Below are 19,312 nucleotides of genomic sequence, written 5' to 3' on the forward strand. Positions count from 1 at the left end.
AAATTGTCTGCTTCAAACTAAAATGGCAAACTTGCTGTGTCTTTGTGGGCATGGGGTTTTTTGGGGGGAGTTGTACTCATGATAAACATGCCTACCAAATTTCATGTTGCTGGTTAAACTGGGACTGAGTTTTCCAAAAATTGTAGGGGCGGCAAACAAGCAGCAAAGCTCTCAAAATATTGACTTACCTATTTGGCGTAAGAATAGTATTTCATGCTCGCCACTTGTTTGTGGGAGCCACATGAATCTAGATCACATGCAAGCTTCCTATTGTGAAAAAAACTCCGCAGCCCCTCCTTCTGCCAGCGTATTTCTTTTCAACTCCAATGGTAGGAGACTGTTGTCTGGCGGGTGTAGGAGGGGGAGCGGTTGGGGGAGGGCTAGGCTCGCTTAACAAGAGCTTGAATGGGTCTGCAAATGATCCTTGAAGTTGTGGCCCTCACTCCCCCTACCTCTACCTTTGAACATGTCATCCTTTCAGCGCACAGAACACTTTTTTTTTTGTACGACTTAGAGAGCATTTTGTTGACTAGAATTCGATTAACTCTCAACTAGGTTTGGTTGACACCAGCATTTTCTTCAGACCGATATTAGTAAAAATCAGCATCAACTGTCGCAGTGGAACTCCAACTAGTGGCAAGGAGGATTTACTCAAGGTCAGATTTTCTTCTGGGGAGGCTTAACTATCGGTGGCTGGTATCGGCAGAATTCGCAAGTACCCAATATTTAACAACATGATCGTATCGGCCCAATACCGATACCTGGTATCGTTAATCGCTGATTCCTAATTTCAACACACATGCTTTAAAATCAATAGTTACCGCACCATGTTTTCAACGGCGCTGACCGACTGTCTGAAAATGACGGAATTTGGCTAGCGGGAGGGATGAACGCTATGTTAAACTGTTAACGCTACTGGCTAGCGGGCGCTGGACTTCAACGCTCTACCGTGGCAATATCTTTTTGCTTTGAGCAAAGACCGACTGCACATGTCAAACCGATAACAAAAGTGTGTCACTGTTGTTGCCTGTGCCCTAAACCGGAAGTTTCATCGCCATATGAGACGCTGGAGAGAAATGAATCATTTACTTGTTGCTAAAGGTTTGAAGAAAACACTATTTGTTTTTATCCCAGTATTTGCAATTAGGGAATAATTCTTTGAATAACCTAAACTAATCAGTCTAGGATTGGAATGACACTGATAGTTTATTTAGCAATAAATCCATATATTAAGTCAGGCCTTCCATGCAGAGGTACAACAAATCCTGTGGTGTGCGTGTTGGTTGGCTGGCTTGCGCATGGCACGTGTACAGTATTAGGATCAGTCATTAGAGAGCCTATTGTTCACTCTCTCACTTGCACGCACAAGCACACACACTCATACACAAAGACACAGACAGCTCAACCACTTCACGCATTGAATAATAGCCTGTAATGTAGGGCACCTCCAGGATTATACACATATACCCGTTCATCCGACACCTCAAAGGTTTGTCAGTGTCTCATCTGCTCATGCAAATCACATGTTTACATATTATTGGGTTATTAGCCCAAGTATTGTCCATTTTTAAGGTTTCGTGAAGTCCGACAATGTGGAATTCTAGCAAAAGCTTTGGCGGGTGAAAAGGTTTTTGCAGGTGCATAATATATCGGGATGTTCAAATGAAATATAGTTGACCTTTTTCAGGTTCTAATGAAGACATTTGAAACCACTTACTGTTCACCAGATATAATATGAAGAGTAAGCAAAATGGTGTCAAGATACTTCGTCGCTCACAATGTTAACATATTTGAAGATTTGTTTTTCAAGAATAACTTTTTTTTTTAATTGTTGCATATTTTGATGCATTTTTATGCTTTAGAAAACATTTATGTCTGAATTTTGAGGGGGCTTGGGACAGATTAGGGCATTTACATGGAAAACGCGTCTCTACTTACAAAATTTTCTAGTTAAGACATTTTTTCCAGAACCAATTAATTTTCTAAGTAGAGGTACCAGTGTACTGCTATTATTTCAATGCCACATGTCTTCAGTAAGCTGCAGTAATAGTAATTTGTCACATACAAGAAAGACTATATGCCTGTGAGTATTGTGATATGATCTAACCGCCCAATAAATGCTACTTGTTAGCCTGTCTTTTACATTACCCTTTTTGGATTTGCATTCAGCGAGCCTATTCATGACAAAATGTTTTGTCTGACAAACTGCTGCTTATTGGGATGTGAAGTGAGTTGAGTTCAGCATAAATTATTGATCATCATCATCATCATCATCACCATTGGAACGGTCGCACACCGGCCCGCGGCGCGACATCATCGTTTTGCCTTGAGGTGAAACAACAGCAGAAGGATGGAGAGGCGACATGAATTCTTGAAGAGGTTTTACAGCGCTTGTACGCTGTGACGATGATGACTTTAAGGTGACTGAATTTGTATCGAGTGGCCAGATCAATCCGCAAAGTGTCACCGGACTGGCTTTGATTTTTCTAATTGGATTGAAGCGGACAGAGCTAAACGGAGCCCCTAAAAACCTCTCAAGTGAAGCTGATCCGCAAATGTTAAAGCATCCCCTGTTTTTCCTTCCACCAAATAGTTCTTCTTTCTCAGACATTAGGTGCATTGGATGTATTGATTTTCTGCTCTCCGATGACCCCCTGACGTCTGTGTTTTCGTTTTATTTGTGGACTGTCTGGTTACGGCACTTTCCCAGTCTGAAGGGTGCAGATAAGTTGGAGCTGGAAAGCAGCAGGTACTTTGTCAGGCACACAACATTTTCAAATAACTTTACATAGAATCTGTTGAAAAAGTGTGACTTAATCAGTATGGCTTCTTCCCATATTCCAAAAACAGGCGTGTTATGATCACCGAAGACTTAAAATTGTCCTTAGGTGTGATCACTGTCAAAAATTGACTTTTTTTAATGTTTTGCAAATAAAGTGTTTCTAGAGTCTGGAGTGACAGCAATTTGAACGTGGTCATGTCCCACAAAGACACTCGCCTATTCACAACACCCGAGCGTCACCTGTAACTACTGTATCCAAGTACGAATTGAAGCCCTTTTCTGTGACAATCCTTTTATTATTTAGGAGGGGCACCAGTGACTCACCAATCCCTCCCCTGACCATCTTCTTTGGCTACAGGATGAATGAAAGCGAAGCCTTGGGAGGGGGGGGGGGGCATGAGAAACGTGATAGCTTTGGTCTCGCATGATGAAGTAGAGCCTGTTGCTGGGTGAACTGAAGCCGATTGCTTGTGAATCAGCTTTTAAAAGCAATCGTAGCCCCAGCATGAATATAACAACAGTAGTGATGCGCAACGTCAGCAAACGTCAAAGTTGACCCAAGTCTTGAAGAAACAGCCACTCTCACCCAAGCACAACAGACACACAGAAGGCCAACAAGTGACGGCGGGCGAGGCTGAGTCAACAATCCGTAACGTCGCTGTTAATGATTCTAACATAAGGGTTAAGTTCCCGGTCAGCCATTGCAAATTCACAGCCCTACACCCCTTCGCTTTCCCATCCACCATCCTCCTCCTCTGACCTTTTTCTGACACCCAAAAGCTCTCCTGCTGTGCGTGTGGTCAGACCTTGTGTCTGTAACACGGCGTTGGTGTCTAGTGAGCGGCGAGCATTGGTGCCGTTCTGTCAGCGGAGCCTTCCAACTCTGCGTGGGTGTCATACACAAGCGCACATGGACCATTTTCACGTCTCGAGGTGCCGCTCCAGCTGGCAAAATCAACCCCCCCCTCCCCCACACCTCACGGGATGAGGGACAATGCGGCAGATTGTATCGTGAGCAAAGGGAAAAAAAAAAAAAAAAAAATAGCGGCAAAATTGTCACTTTGATGTGGAGGAAGCCATTTTTGCCGAGCAGCTATGCGAGGCAGAGCAGAAACAAAGAGATAAAGGTTTAAAAGCAAGAGAAGTGCGGGGAAGAAACGATGCAGGACAGGTGGGAGACAGGTAGATGGGAGCGTCAATACACACGACAAGGTGAGGCGCCATCAAGACAGACATCCCCACCAGGACTCTCAAAGGTGCAGAGGAGTTGGCGGTCACGCCTCATTGTCATTGCCCTGCTATCAAGGGAGCCGCTTTGAAATTGAAGCTTCATGGCAGTCAGCCCTCCTGTCATGTTTGTTTCATAGGCCAAAAATGTTCATGGGACCTGCTACAAGGCTAACCACCCAAAAAAATGCCCGACTGTGTTATGCTGCCGCCCTGGTGGCCATTTGACGTACAACAGAAGGTGCCCCAATGGATGTCAACAAGTGTTTTGGTTACAAACGTTTACTGTGATCGTGTATTTAGTACTGCATTAGCGAAGGGTAGTGGTAAACTACAGCACGTTTTGTCTGATGTAAAAATTTGGGTCACCGTCGGGGAACCCTTGTACAGCAAATGTTCAAAAGCAACTCAGACTGTCTGGAAGGTGCGTTAGCGCCAAATGCTCGCTCACCAAGGCAACTTTTACAACTTGGTCTCCATTAAAGCTGTCAACAGCTGTTGACAGTGCACGTTTTATGAGCGGCCTCATTTGTTTGTCTCGTCTCTTGGTGCTTACCGAGCTTTGTGTGCAGATTGGATTGGTCGCTAGCCGCCCGTTGCCGCCCCTGGCAACGCTGTTTTAAATCCTAAACCGAGACACCCCAGACAACATTCATGCATGCTGCCCTGTTGTGTTGATGGAATCAGGAGACCGAAGTAAAGTTTGAGCTTCAAACTAGGGATGTTCATCAACACTTTTTTTAGACCAATACCAGTACATCCATTGATTCTCTGACTACTCGCCGATACTGTGTACCGATACCTGTAGTACTTTTAACGTATAAAAAAATCATTGAATTTCTTTCTTTCTGACCCAGATGACAAAATAACTTATTGAGATTATTGAGAATATTTATTGAGATTATTTTTGCTTTAAGTATCGGTGGCTGGTATCGGCAAAAAAAAAAAAAAAGTTAATTATAACATCCACAATTGAATAAAGATGGCGTCAGAGCCTTGCATGAGGTCATTTCCATGCAGCCGAGCTGTCTGTAACAATATTGACTCAAAGACCTTCTTACATCCGGACATCGATATCCACTTAGGGCGATGGTCAGAGTGTGCGCGTCACTGATACAGGTTTATTGATGATCGTAAAGTGGGCCACCACTCTACCTTCTTGTGCATGTGGACTTACACTTTATCAGAGGTGGGACTCGGGCACGTCACGATTCGATTGCGATTACGAGACAGGGGCTACGATTCGATTAGAAAACAATTCTTGATGAATCTTTAATTTATCGATATCGATGCACTTTTTCACAACACACTTTTTTTTTTGTTTCCCTGAGTTAGGATTCACTTGCGATTTTTAAAAACAATTTACAACAAGAAACGAGATGAATTCATGTCCATTGTATTTTATTCAAATGACGGAAATGCATGCAAGTTACAAGTGTGGAAAGTTACAAAATTTGCGCACATTTAAATCATCGAAACGTGGACGTTAGTGAAGCGATTCAGATTTGTCCACGTCTGAATCGCGATGCATCAAAGAATCGGAGAAAGAAAAAAAACCATACACGTTACTGTTCCCGGGTGGGGGTGCGCCTGCAGCTGTTTCTCCAGGAACAACTGAGTTAATCACGCACAACACTCTCGCTCTTTAGGTGAAAGCAAACGCCTCAACACGCAGCCATATACATCCCGACCTACATCGGCTCCTCTCTCTTTTGTTTGTGCGCGTACCTAATTTGACGAATACAAATATATATGCGTATATTGTATCATGCCATGAACCAGGAGTGCGACACGACACAGTTAACTGAACAAGCTGATGAAATTGTTTTTAATGGACTAAATGAAAATAATGAGCATGCATCCCCTTTTTAACTGCAAATCATTGAAATGAGAATTTGACTTTGACATATGTAGGCGAAAAATTTAGCATCGCCCATCTCGTTGAGGATCCCTGCTTGTGACTGGGGATCAGTGAGGGGAATTAGCAAAGAGAGTGGTTTTGGTACTAGTTCCCAAACCCGAGTAGGCGTTTAAGTACGAGCAGTAGACTTCACATAAAACTAAAATTAGCCGACTTCCTGTTTTTGTGAGCGAGGCTTTTCTGAGCGTCCTGCTATGATCGACGTGTCCACCCAATTTTAGCAAATTTTTTACAACTTTCCAAGGGGACGCGACTGAGCCTCTTTCGACGGAAGTCCAATGACACACTGCGCTAATTTAGGTTAAGTGCCTCAAGAAGCTCAAGGGCACGTAGCAACAAGCCACCTGGGGCTAGCCTCCATCAGAGTGAAGTATTCATCAATAGGAAGTGGGTTAAAGCCCGATGCAACAACAATGTGCGTGTACGTGCATTCATCTGCACTTGCTCCAATCTGACAAGCTAATTGACATTGTAGCATTTGGCCTACTTTCTTCCATGACACCTCATTTCTCAGTGGGTCATTCCCACAAATGGGGGTTCGGAGGCTGCAATACTGTACCACCCAATCGGTAATTCACATGACTAATTGAGCCAACCGCGGCGAATTCAGAGGAAGTGGGCTAGACTAGCAGGCTCGGGGGCGCTGGTTCAGACGCAAGTTCTGGTGGACGCCATCGATCGGTGTGATCAGTCCACAACGCATGACCGCATGTGTCTTTGTTCATTTGCTTTGCTTGCACAACCTGATTCTGAGCATCCTTTACAGAGATTCCACTAAATCGGTGCATCAGAGCTGCTGGAAAATTGATCTGTTCTCGACTTTTACACAAAATTCAGCAAAGACGTAATGTGTAAGCGAGCTGATTGGCTTGATGTTACCAGACTGATGTCCAAAATCTCTCTCCACTATCATTTCAAAGTATATGTGATATGATACTGTCGTGCGATATATCCCCCTTCGATAGTTGCGGGGAGTTAAACATGTCTCGGGACAGGCTTTGCGTTCTTGGCTGTGGAACGTGATCCATAAAACACAGCAGCCATTGAGTCTAGTGTGTTGGCCATAATATCAAATACAAACACAGATGTGTGGACAAAGCTGCACATGCATGCAGTCAAAGAAGAGGGTTCGTGCTAATCCTGCTCTGAAACCTTGCCTGGGGAAAACGAGGAGAGCCCCCCAAATCCACTTAAGCCCCTCCTTCCGTCCTCAGCTTCATTCTTTCATAAATCACCACTCCTTCCCTGTGCCTGTCCATCTCCGCATCTCCTCCCTTTCTATCGCGCAAGGCAATAACGGAGATATTATTAATGAGTCTCCAGGGAGACACGCAGAGAAAATTTAAGGCCTGAAATTCCAAAATGAAATTCCCGGTGACACTTGGTGTGTGCTTTGCCATCTGATGCTAATGAGCATAATCCCATCAGCATGTCAATAAATTGTGACACCAAGATTTACTTTGTGCCAGTTTTACAATTAAAGCGAGAAACAAGGGCAGCTGTCGCCTGCCTGTGTTGTACCACCACCTTGTGGTGAAAATGAGCAGACGCTGACATCAAGTCAAACACGGCAGGGGCAACAACCTCAGTTTCTTGTAGTCTAAAAGACGTTTTACCCTGTCCTGTTTTCTACTGGCAAAGAAGCCAATGAATAAAAAACGGTGCCATAGAGAAGATGACTCATCAATGACAGAAATGGTGGAGGGCCTTCTTGAAATCATTTTCCACCCGCTTGCTTGTTCCTTTTCTAAGCACTCTCTACGGGGGGAACATGAGCTGTCAGGAGCTCCCCCTGCTCCCCCCTCTTTTTTTTTTTAATTTAAGCCTTTGCTTGGCTGTCTTAAGCATCCTTGAGGAGTACTCGGTCTAAGCGAAGGCAGGATGGCGGGAGGCCGAGTCTGGGGGCACAAGGTGGGCCGAGAGTTTTTGATGAGCTCTCTCTGATGAATGACAATCCAGTTGCACAACTTCACTTTATTTTTAATGTTGGTGATCACGCAATGAGATGTTTGTCACAGAGATTACTTTCCGAATGAAGTTTCGGATTGTAACATAGATTCAAGACTTGCAATCATATTTGTATTCAAGGCTTGACACATTTCGTCGCCGTCAAGTACAGACTTCTGTCTAAATACGGTCCGTTTGACATCCCCACAAAATGATACTATTGGTCTGTCGCTGACATCGTCTGTTATTTTTAAACATAATTAACACATTCTGAGTGTTGAAAATAACTAAACACCGAATCCACTTTCTGAAATCACTCCACGGCTGCCGTGCAGTATTTTGTCTCCTCAAGATTCAAAGACTGGAAAATAATTGTGATATGTCAGAATGAGCCTGGTTGGATGAAAATGGATCAGAATAATGCTTCGGTGCAAAAGGAACTAGTCAGCCATGAAGCAAAGTGTGAGCAGATTTGTTTTTGTTTTAATTTCATGCTAGCTTCTGTGCGTGTGTGCTGAGCAATTCTATTCCCAGCTACGTTATTCACTTTCATTGTCCTAAATCATGGTTATTATCCTTCTTTTGAGGTGTTTGACTCAATTAGGCATATAGCTGTCAATGAGGATTCGAGACCTGCAAAAAAACAAGTCGGACAACACATGAGCTGTAGCAAAGAGAAGTGATAACCATGAATGCGAGAAGACGGGAAGCACAGCAGCTTGAGAAAAACAACGCTATTAACGTTATTGGTCATGTACGGTGACCCTTGCAGAGATATTTTTCAGACCCACCAGCAATACATGCATAAAAAGATGAATAAACATTGACTATTTTTAAACCAGAATGTTCAGATGAACCTCAGAATTTCATCCAACAAAATGATGCAATCATGCTAACATACGGTGCGAAAACCCAGAGACCAGCTCAAGAAATGAGTGTAGATGCGACAGTAAACCTAAACCATCAAACAACTGCTACTTCAACACATACACACATTTAGAATCGCTTAAAAATCGTTGACACAGGCAGGATTAGCTGTAGCCACAACCCAGACAAACTTCTCCAACTTGATATTTCTCCAAGGGCTTCACAACAGCAGCAACTGCTACATAATAGCACATCGAGCAGAGGGGTGGGCAACCTGCAAAATTTTCAGCCCCAAATCTCAAACCTCACAGGAACTATAGAAAACCCACCAAAACGAGATTACTGCCCAATATGCGTCAAGGGCGCCTTGATTCGGTTTAGTGTGATGGAGCATTTGTGCCGGTTTAGTCGCTAACCATTCATTAAGCTTCTAACAAGATCAGAGAGGTGCCCCCGTGCCTGTCTGTTAGTGGCGCAGCTTGCAATTAAGCATCAAAAACCGTTTGCCTCCTTGATGCGCTGCCCAAACGCACTTAGCGGTGCAGAGCGTTCAGACACGCACGGGACGCTCTTGCATTGTCTTCGTTGAATAAAAAAAAGGTGAGTTGAAGAAGGGAAATCAGAATAATGCAGACCCCGTTGCTTAAACAGAACTCACCATTTTACAGTTGAATGATTCTCACTTCACCACCCAGCCCCCTCCCCAATCCCCATTCTGCAAACTGAATGTGGAATTTCCTCATTATGCTGTGTGTCATGCACCCTTCCCCATTGTTCCTGCAACCGACTATTGGGGGGGGGCCTACTTATTTTTAGTGAGTCACTGTTGGAAGGCAGCTAAATAATTACACTGTGTGTGCGTTATTTGAAATCCCTGACTAAGTGTTTTTGAGGAATGGGATAAGAAAGTTCCAAGCGAAGCGCTTCTTTTTTTTTTTCTTTGGTTTGTGTCACAAGACAAAGAACTTTTGTTGTGGACTGTCCTTCCAATTGCAAATGAAGGATTAGGTTAAGTTCCTGGACTAGTTAAGAAAATCCCGCCGAGAAAGACGGGAGGGGTGGAAAGACACCCTATGAGGGTTCGAGAGCATCATTCACAGAGATCCGACTGTGAAAAAAAATGTTAAATGTTAAAATGTTAAAAAAAATAATATAAGATAGGTGATCCTCTACAAAGAACCCAGTAAATTTCGGACATGGCATTCATCGGCGCTATGGGTGACCAAATTTTGTATTATTTCTCGTAAAGGACCAAAACACAACTCCGACCCCCCACAATTCTATTCCTCCATTTGATTTGGAGCGCATCTTATCCATTTCATTTGCTCTCATCTAGTTACTTGGTGGGGTCTCTCAGGTGCTCTACCCTTGGGAGCTATTGGTAGTGATTGGTCGATAGCTCAAGCTGGCATCCCACTAAAGGATTAAGAGGAAGGGGGGGGGGGTGATCCAACACCTGCTCCACCCTTTAAACTGACTGCCAGAGTTTATATCGACCGTAGCAGAACTATAAGAGTTGTGTGTTAAATAAAAGGACATCAGGAGCAAAACTCTTATGTTTTTGTCTGCGGAAATCCAGCTGTTCAGCGGTGCATGAGCACAAAGTAACTGTGACGCCTGATTCCACCTAAAGAGCTGGGACAATACTGTCCCTCGTGGTGGCGGCATCTTGGGCTGTCACTACACGTTAGCCAAAGCGGGCATGAGGATGTGGCGTACCCGCCTGCGAGCGTTCCGTCATGCTAAGTGCACAGGAAGAAAGAATTCTCTTTTTTAGACGTTACCAAGTACTCTTCGGTGAAAGGAGGGGTAAAGTGAAATGTCAGTGAAAAGGAGAAGTTGCAGTTGCAAAAAGTGGGGTGCATGATAGCTCCTTAATGGAGTTGCGGAGGTGAAAGTGGGGCACCTTCGTGACCCTGATCAGTCACCCCTCAACCTCCTTTCAGACCAGATCCATCACCTCCAGCTGTAGGCTTTTGTCTCTGGTTCCCAAGAGGTGGCCCCTCTGGAGAGCATCCCGGGATATGGCTTGATTGAAGTATTATGCGCATACAGTACCTTACAGTGTCCATAAAAACACAATCACAGCAAACCCTGACATTCAATATTATGTTAAATTACAGTATAGATTCGGTTTGAGCACCAGTTCGCGCAGGATCATGATATTTTGTTCTTAAGGACTGACGCTAACAATGCCGCACCAAAGACCATTGGTGTCAGAGGTCACAAAGCCAATCTCAATTGACGCCACTCAACACACTGCATGAAACAGAAGGCATGGATCATCAGGCAACCGGGGGGGATGGAAATCACCTAATGGGAAGAGACAAACGCTTGGGGAAGAGATCAAGTCACTTTGGGACCGGGACACACCGTTTGATTAATACAAAAACAACACCTCAGGTGACTAAAGTACAACCAGCCAGGACAAATACTACAATCATTCCTGTAGTAAATACCAAGGTCAGGCTAACAAAAACTGCCACCTGGGAAACCCGGCCACAGGAACGCTACAATAATCAAGTCTTCCAGGTTAAACGTCAACTGTGCCTACCGTCAAAAGTCTGACGGTATAAACTATTACTCGATTATTCCTGTAATCAACGCGAATGTTAGGCTACTAGAAACCACTACCTAGGAAATACCATCTTGAAGATGTTTCAAAGAACTATGGTCTATAACCTAGGTTAAATGTCTACTGGAAGGAACTAATGTCAAAGGTCTGGACGATAAGAACACACAGTAGCTATACTCAATAATTCCTGTAGTAAACACAAATAGGCTACTAACGACTGTTATCCGGGGTAATCCGATCTCAAACATCCTCGAAAAATGTCTCCTGGGACGAGCATCAAAAGTCTGGACGATAAAGATGCACAGTATCCAAACTCAACAACTTTGCTTCTTGGGACTGTACCTTTCTCATTATGGAAGGTTTGAGTCTTCCCTGACGGGCTTTTAACAAGAGGTCCAAGCAGAGGTTTGGGTGTCCAGAGAGAGTCCGGTTTTTGGTGGACTTTAGACACGGACAGCAGACCTTTGCGTAGGCAGCCCTCATTGCTGGGTGTCCGGGCGCTGGGGGAGGCCTCCGACTGGAGGCGATTCCCCATCTTGTTGGCGGGCTGGAAGGAGAACGGCGCTTGCCTTTCGCCAGGGCGGTCCTCATAGCAGGCCCTGTGCCAGCAGCTGACCACCGGCGCCGAAGAGAGGCAGTGCACATATGTGATCATCCCCAGCTAAGACCTTAACACCAAGCAGTCGCCCACCTCCCTTGGGCTATGCAGACCCCACAACTCCTCCCTCTCTCTCTCTCCTCAATCTGGAGCCTCCACTTGAGGTGGTGGCTGGTAGTTTTGGTAACCCGCCGGGGACCGCAATGCCCACCCCCCCCAACTTGGACTCCTCCTCCCTCCTCCTACAGTTTTTGTCCTTCCGTTCCCTCTCTCAGGGGATTCTATTGATTTGCATTGATTTACTTGACAAAGGAAGCCTGTGTGCAAGGTTATCTTACAAAACTGAACTTCCACAACAAATGTTCACCACAACTATTTTAGAACTAGGCTATCAGAAAGTCCTGGCATGCTCTTGACATCTTGGACTTGCAAAAATGACCACAAAAATCCTGATATCAAAAAGGTCCAAAAATGAGGTTGAGAACAAAACAATTACTCCGTGTTTTAACTCACTTGGACGCATCATGCAACGCATCAATTGATTTAAACTGATGTTCAGAAGTCCAGAGAGCCATGCATCAGTTTGAAGTTGGAAGCAAGTCAGCAGTTCTCTGCGTCTGGCAATTTAAGAAGGAACTTCGTCATAGTCCAGAACCTTACACCCCCACCCCGCCTCTCCCCAATTCCTCTTGATTCTCAACCCTGCTCATCTAATCTGTAAACCCAGATTATCCAGCCTCGTCTCCACTAGAACGCACTCAACACAGATGGACACCATACTGGTGGTAATTAGCTACTGCCTCAAAACTGGGTTGCCATTTGTCAGATGGCACATGAATGATGCAAACCCCTGTGTCATGGAACTTCAAACGCCTGCATGTGAATCGCTGTTGTAACTCAATACACACACACACACACACACAGATGATGTCACATACAAAATAAGGGCACAAAGGTGCGCACAACAACCTGGTATGGCAAAAGTTAACAAGTGTGCATGGGTAACTGTAGCCATGTGAGTCACAGATGGGTGGTGTAAATTAATACCTGACACCTGAACACGGACAGATGCACGCACAGCGGATTAAAACCAGAATAGATCACCATCAGACCGTGACTGGTGCTGGCATCAAGCGTGATAGGTGAGGATGAGGGCAGCTGGTTAGTGGGGCGTAATGCTGGAATTACAAGGCAGCACTCGGGGTGGGGGGGAAAAGTCTCCCTCTAGTGGTGGTCGCAAATCATAAATCCAAAAGTAAATCATTGAAATGAAGCATCTTCGGCCATTTCTCATAGAAGTCGGCATAGGCCTGATTGTTGGCTGTGTCTGAAGGATAATCCTGAGCGAGTATCCTGTGGTGCGGGATGTGTTCTTGGGCCGACAACTGTAAATGTGAAACCAATTCAATAATTGCTAGGGCAAATCCTTATGTGTTGGCTGAGCAATGGATTCCATGATTGGGATGTGAAAGGGACCGCAAGCCAATTGTTGCCTGACATAAATAGGGAGCCGCTGGTTACCATCATTCGCCAGAGAGAGAAAAATTTGTAACCAACGAGATAAGCTAGGTCTTTTTTCCTTCCTTCCTATACTTCCAACTTGTTTTTCTTCTTTATCTATTCAAGCGGTCTGGATGTCCTGTGGCACCACTCTGCCTCTCGCAGCTCAGTTATGTTACTACAACAGAGAAGTGCAGACTTGGTCATCTCAAGTGTTTTTTGCCCGAATAGCATTTCAAGGGGCATTTGCAGGTATAAGAAAGCCATTCATAAGACTTTTTAAGACCTAAACGTGAACCCTATTTTACACATCCTCTCTGTGTGTCCACGTTTGGCTGCCATTCAGCCAAAGCCTCAACAGCGGATCGCCAGCGCCCTGAAGGAGCCATTAACGATGGTTATCATTTCCACAGTGTCGGGTCGGCCAAAACCACCGCATGTACGCGTGCAAATACAAACCATAATGGGCAAACCACAGTCTACAAATGCGTACACCTCAAGGGTCATCCAGTGCAACGCTATTAGAGCCGTGCGAGCGCTGACGCCGGACGAAAAATGTCAAAACGCATATTTGTGGCAAGTGAGTGTCCACATGTTTCGAGTGTAAAGTGTTGGGGGGGCGGGGGGGTTGAGAGGGAGGACTAGAACGGAAGGGCTTTGGTCAATGAGGGACAATGGTAACCATGGCTGCACATGAATCCCAATGGAGCACCTGCATGCTGGGTTTTAGTCGTGCACTCACCCGCAGGGAGATGACCACTGTTTTGCCTAAAACTTAACCCTAGTGAAAACTTCAAATGCGGCGCAATGTTACCTCCAGATCGATCCTTTATATACAACGGTGGTTGTTTTAAAGTGCTCTATAAATACAGTTGAGTTGAGTTGAGAACCTGCTTTTGTTCCTTCCTTCCTTCTTTGTCTTTCTTCCTTCCTTCCGTCCCTCATGCCTTCCTTTGTTCCCAACTTCCTTCCTGCATCCTTCCCTCAGATCCGCATTTTTAAATTTATATCCTTCCTTCCTTCCTTCCTTTGGTTGAATCAACTTTTCTGCCATCCTTTCTCCAGTCCGTCTTTTAATCACACCTGTTTTTTTATTCACGCATCCTGACATGAGTTCAACTTGCTTTTGTGCATCCCTTACCCCCTTACTGCTTTAATTATTATTCACAAAATCTGGAGAAAAAAAAGGATGTTACTTTAAAAAGTGTAAAACAACTTTTGCAATAGGCTACCTTTGTTATTGTAGTTTGGTGATGGACGTGCACCTTGTTCCTACAGTAGATTTGTTGAAATCCTCCATGCTGCGGATATACCGTGAAAAAGTGTGTGACACGCAATAGCAGTGTCGTGGATAAATATAGGATAAGACATATGGAGAGCTATGAAGGTCATTGCCCTGTGAGCCCAAACTAACGTGACCCATCGCTGCCTTTCCGAAAGCGTGTGTGGAAAATAAATGCACATGCGCACACATGACAAGGATTCAAGTCACATGTGCTCTAAAACTGCTCTAATATTAACTCTACGTCACCTTTCAAGCAGCAAGTGTCCGCAAAGTGCAAATAGATTTTAAAGATGACCTGACACATTCCAGCATATCTCGATTGGCATCTCCTGGATGTTCACACGCACTGAAAAATGCCAGCCGATTAAAGGACAGCTAGATAGGCTTTTCGCAAAATGTGGTGCGCACCCCCTTGGGGTATATATATTTTGATTCTGTTTACATGATTTGACAATGATAGTTCGGTGGTGCGTGTGCACTGGAGTCGAGGTTTGCTACATATGTCTGAATGCTGATCCAAACAGAGTTGGCGCACCGCGTTCCCAAGTGTTTAAAAAGCTGTACACACCTTTTCACATCCATTTTGCGTAAACCCTTGCTGAAATTTTTTGAAGCCATACAGCCCCTTCAACATCCCAACAGAATCACCGCACCCCCTGGCATAAAAAACGTAAAGCAGCAATTACCAAACGTTCAAAGAACTCACTCTTTTTAACATTCCCACATACTTTGCGCACTCCTTGGCTGAAAAACTGTGGGGAATACTAAGTTCGAGTAGCCCCTCTTGAACTGTTAAAGCCATGCACCCACTTCAACGTCCTAGTAGAGGTGGCGCACCCTCTATTCAGCCTGTTGAAAGCACCCAGTTCGCCAAAATTTGGGGAATCCCTCAGTTAGAGCGGAGTTGTTCCCCTAATGGGGAAGTTGATGAATTACACTCTGATCCTCATATCCTGTCCATTTGTCAAAATGCAAGGAACATGTGGCCCTTTTGACAGATACTTCAGCTTTTTGGCCCGATAACACACCGGATAATATCTCACGATCGGTAATGGCAATGAAAGAGCTGGCATCAACAGAATTATGTTCTAGCCACGAGTGACCTTAACAAACCTTACGGCAATAGAATCATTATCTTGGATGAGACTCCACATCTCAAGTCTGATCACGTTCCAACTTGGGAGCTTTAAGGGGAAGCAGTTCCTTATGTAACGTCCCAAAAAGCTGGTGTCAACAAGCGTAAAGAAGCTTAGGCCAAAACTCAAGGCTGCCGTGGGGATATGTGGTCAGCTGGCTGCTGAAGAACATGGACCAGGGCTGCATGAGGGCTTGGGTTGCTTGCTTTTAATCGTAACATGGACAAGCAATCTGCATCTCTGGCAACCACAACAGGGACAGGATCTGGGTCAGTTCGTGTTGGCAACACGACATTTAAAACTGTGACCGGTCAAAGATGGGGATTTGACAAAATTATGGGACTTTTTACATTCTTTACGTTCTTTCTAAGTATGTTAATAATACTTCAAACGTTTTTCAACAGATAACACAACAGGACGATCGGGCATTTATTCTTTATCCTCAGTGAAGAGACTAAAATGACTGCATCTTACAGAGAAGTGAATTGTGCCAAGTCCATCCAAATGTCTGTATTTATTCGACATGACATACCCTACATGACACATGATTTTGACGCGAAAAAATGTGTTGGACAACCAGTGTGACATACTTCTCTGAATGACTCAATTTGGTTTCATCTTTTTTGAGCCATGTAGTTGGCCTGCCTTATTGGTTACTTGGTGCGGAAACTCCAAGTGTCAATTGTGTCTTATTGCATCCAGCTGAGGGATTGGGACTTTTTTTTTTTTTTTTTTAACAACCCCAAACAGTCAAAAATGTTTAATGTCTCCTGGAAACCGGAGACAAGAGAATTAGTTCCATAAGGATGACATCTTCTAGCACAGCAACCCAGTTTGCCTTTTTTTACTTAGTCTTACTCAAGCAATTATTTGGAGGACTACTGTTTTACTTGAGTCATATTATTTTGAAGTAACAGTACTCTGACTTGAGTACAATTTGTGGTTATTCCACCCGCGTCTGGTTATAACCACTGGGTGAAAGCATAGCTATGATGTGGCGTGTCGTGAAGACCAGTTTGACACTTGGTAGAAATCCGCTGCAAACTAGGGGAAATATTAAAAATCTCTATCCAACGCCATGATGTCACATGCATTCTTGAGAGGTGATGAAGGAGGTTGGAGAAGCCAAAAGTGAGTGAGTGGTGAGTGTCAGGGCAGCAGAAGTGTTGCTCCTTTTTCTTGAACTGCACTTTGGAGTAGCCGCTTTCGCAAGCTGGCACAGGAAGGACAATGCCGCAGTAGAAAAATATGTACATCGCTTTGATCGCCATTATTTTCACACACACAGACACACAAAAAAAAAAACAACTCAGGGAACTTGAACAGGACCGAAGAGGCACAAAGTGAGGAAAGATTCAAATGGAAAGGGAGGAGATCGAGGCGAGGAAACGGCTTGGACATATGCTCGTTTCCAACAAAGGAGGGATGGAGTTCAACTTTTCTTTGTCCTCCTGCCGATCACACGCCCAAATGCAAAAAAACATCCGCGTCCGCTGCAGACACTTACCCCTCAAGCAGAACATTCCTCTTGACTTAATTCCACCAGAAACAAACGCCTTCCTCCTCCCCGGCTCTCGCCGCTCGCTCCCTCACGCACGCAGCCGAGACACTGACACTTACGCTCTGCCCGTGCCGTCGCCCTCCCACTCTTCCTCCTCCTCCTCCAGTCACACACGAGGGGCAACACGCCAACTTCCCCACTGCAGGAAAGTGCTTCGCGCAAAAACAAAAGAGAAAAAAAAAAAATCCCCCGCCTCTCGTTTGCTGCTGTATTTGCGCATCTATCAGAGCCGAGCGTCTCTCATCTTTAAAGCCTCAGAGCTACTGTCGCCATTTAACCACATCAGACTTGTCTAATGGGAATTTACACACTATTATTTGTTGCACTGAAGTTCAGTGCCAGGGAAAGTCTGGTAAACACGTGTTTTTCCTCGCCTGTACGTACACATCACAACCTAAGAAAAAAATAAAATAAAGACATAATGGATTCATTGATGTTAAGGAGGAGTTTGCTTTAAAATGTCTTAAATCCTTCCATATTTTTGAAATGATTTCAGTTTGTTTGCCTTTAAATGTTGTTTGGGAACTCTGTGAAGCACATTGAGTTACCTCGTGTATGAAAAGCGCAACCTTGCCTTGTTTTAAGAGCTGCAGTTGAAATCATGTGATCCCATGAAAGCGTGATATTTTTGCTCGCTGTTATCAGACCGCAAGAATTTGATCTCGGCGCATGCCTACTCACAAGTCACGGTAAAACTGGATTTGCTTTTTTTTTCCTTCCTGTTTAGAAAAAGAAAGTGATGATTTTCAAATTTCCAGTTCACTTTGGGACCCATTAGAAAAATGTTTCATTTGCTGAAAGCGCTGACGAGTAGCCAAAACGGTACCGTCGTTACGGTTGTTTTCAACTGTATGTGAAGGGATGTGTTTTTAGAGCATATGGAAAGTGAGCAGTTCGCATGGCGCCAAAACATGATGTTCTGATCAAAAATAATCACTTCAATCCCCCACAATTTCACTGTTGGCCTACGTGGGAGCAAACGACAAGCTCATCTGCATGTGCTGATGCCAAAACATTGATGGAAACCCGAGCCAGCCCGCAGTGACAAACACAGCTACCGTCCATCCCGTAATATCTCAAATGCTCAACGAGCATTAGCAAAGATCTACAGCAAAAAAAAAAAAGCCATTGATTTCCAATGAAGGTTCCCTAATGGCTTTCACATGGACTGACTGGAACGGGGTTTTTTAGGTCATTCATCAAGTTTTGGGATACTTGGCCATGACATCTACAGGAAGCGACAATGGAAGACAACGCGAAGCTGCAGATCCATCAGTTTCCCTGCTACAAATGGAGCCAATGTTTTTTGTTTCATACAGTGCGATACGTCTGAGAGCGTTATCGTGACGCTGCTGGCAGTGTTTGTCAAATTCAGCTTCAGTACGGTTGACGTTTTTGAGTGGTGAGCACACTAATCCCAGTCCCGTTATTGCTTGCAGGCCGTGACACGTTTGCCAAGACCAGATGTCGCCAGTTTTGTGTGTAAAGAAAAAAAAAAAAACATTTTGAAATGACAATAAGGAAAGCTCGAAAAGAAGCCTGCTGCTGCCTAACAAAGCAGCCCATAAAACTTTTTTTTTTTTTTTTGCCTCCAGGCTTCCACCTTATAATGCTCGCGGGAACCTCCGCTATTAAAACCGCCAGCTCGAAAGAACCGCTACTGAGGTCGGCCTGATGACGGCTCTCGCTAAGCCAAGCGGGAGAGAAGGAATTTTAGAATTCAATTTGCCAACAAATCTGCTGGCGCTGCAAACGGTACTTATTGAATCGTCGCATTATATCATTTTGATGGGTTTTCCATCAGGGTGTATCAATCGTTTCGATGGCCTTCCAGTTCCTACGATGACGGAGGAGGAATGAACGGAAACGGTCGCTGACCAATGGATACTTTGAATCACGATTAGGAGTTCCGC

The 19,312-nt window shown here is 44.5% G+C and overlaps 1 protein-coding gene across 5 annotated transcripts in view; it reads right to left on the reverse strand.

The window, feature by feature from the left end:
• Positions 1-19,312, reverse strand: part of nhsl1b (NHS-like 1b) — an 86,894-nt gene that overhangs the window by 30,362 nt on the left and 37,220 nt on the right. The window contains exon 1 of one of the 5 annotated variants that reach the window (XM_019873708.1): positions 17,346-17,784. The exons of 2 other annotated variants lie outside the window; for them this stretch is intronic. In XM_019873708.1, the coding sequence (XP_019729267.1) occupies positions 17,346-17,361 (16 nt within the window). In that variant the 5' untranslated portion in view covers positions 17,362-17,784. Of the gene's footprint in view, positions 1-11,661; positions 12,104-17,345; positions 17,785-19,312 lie in introns of those variants that run through there. 2 more of the 5 variants (XM_019873705.1, XM_019873702.1) reach the window with 2 other exon arrangements.

The sequence above is a fragment of the Hippocampus comes genome, unplaced genomic scaffold (genome assembly GCF_001891065.2).
Source record: "Hippocampus comes isolate QL1 unplaced genomic scaffold, H_comes_QL1_v1.1 scaffold126, whole genome shotgun sequence".
NCBI lineage: Eukaryota > Metazoa > Chordata > Actinopteri > Syngnathiformes > Syngnathidae > Hippocampus > Hippocampus comes.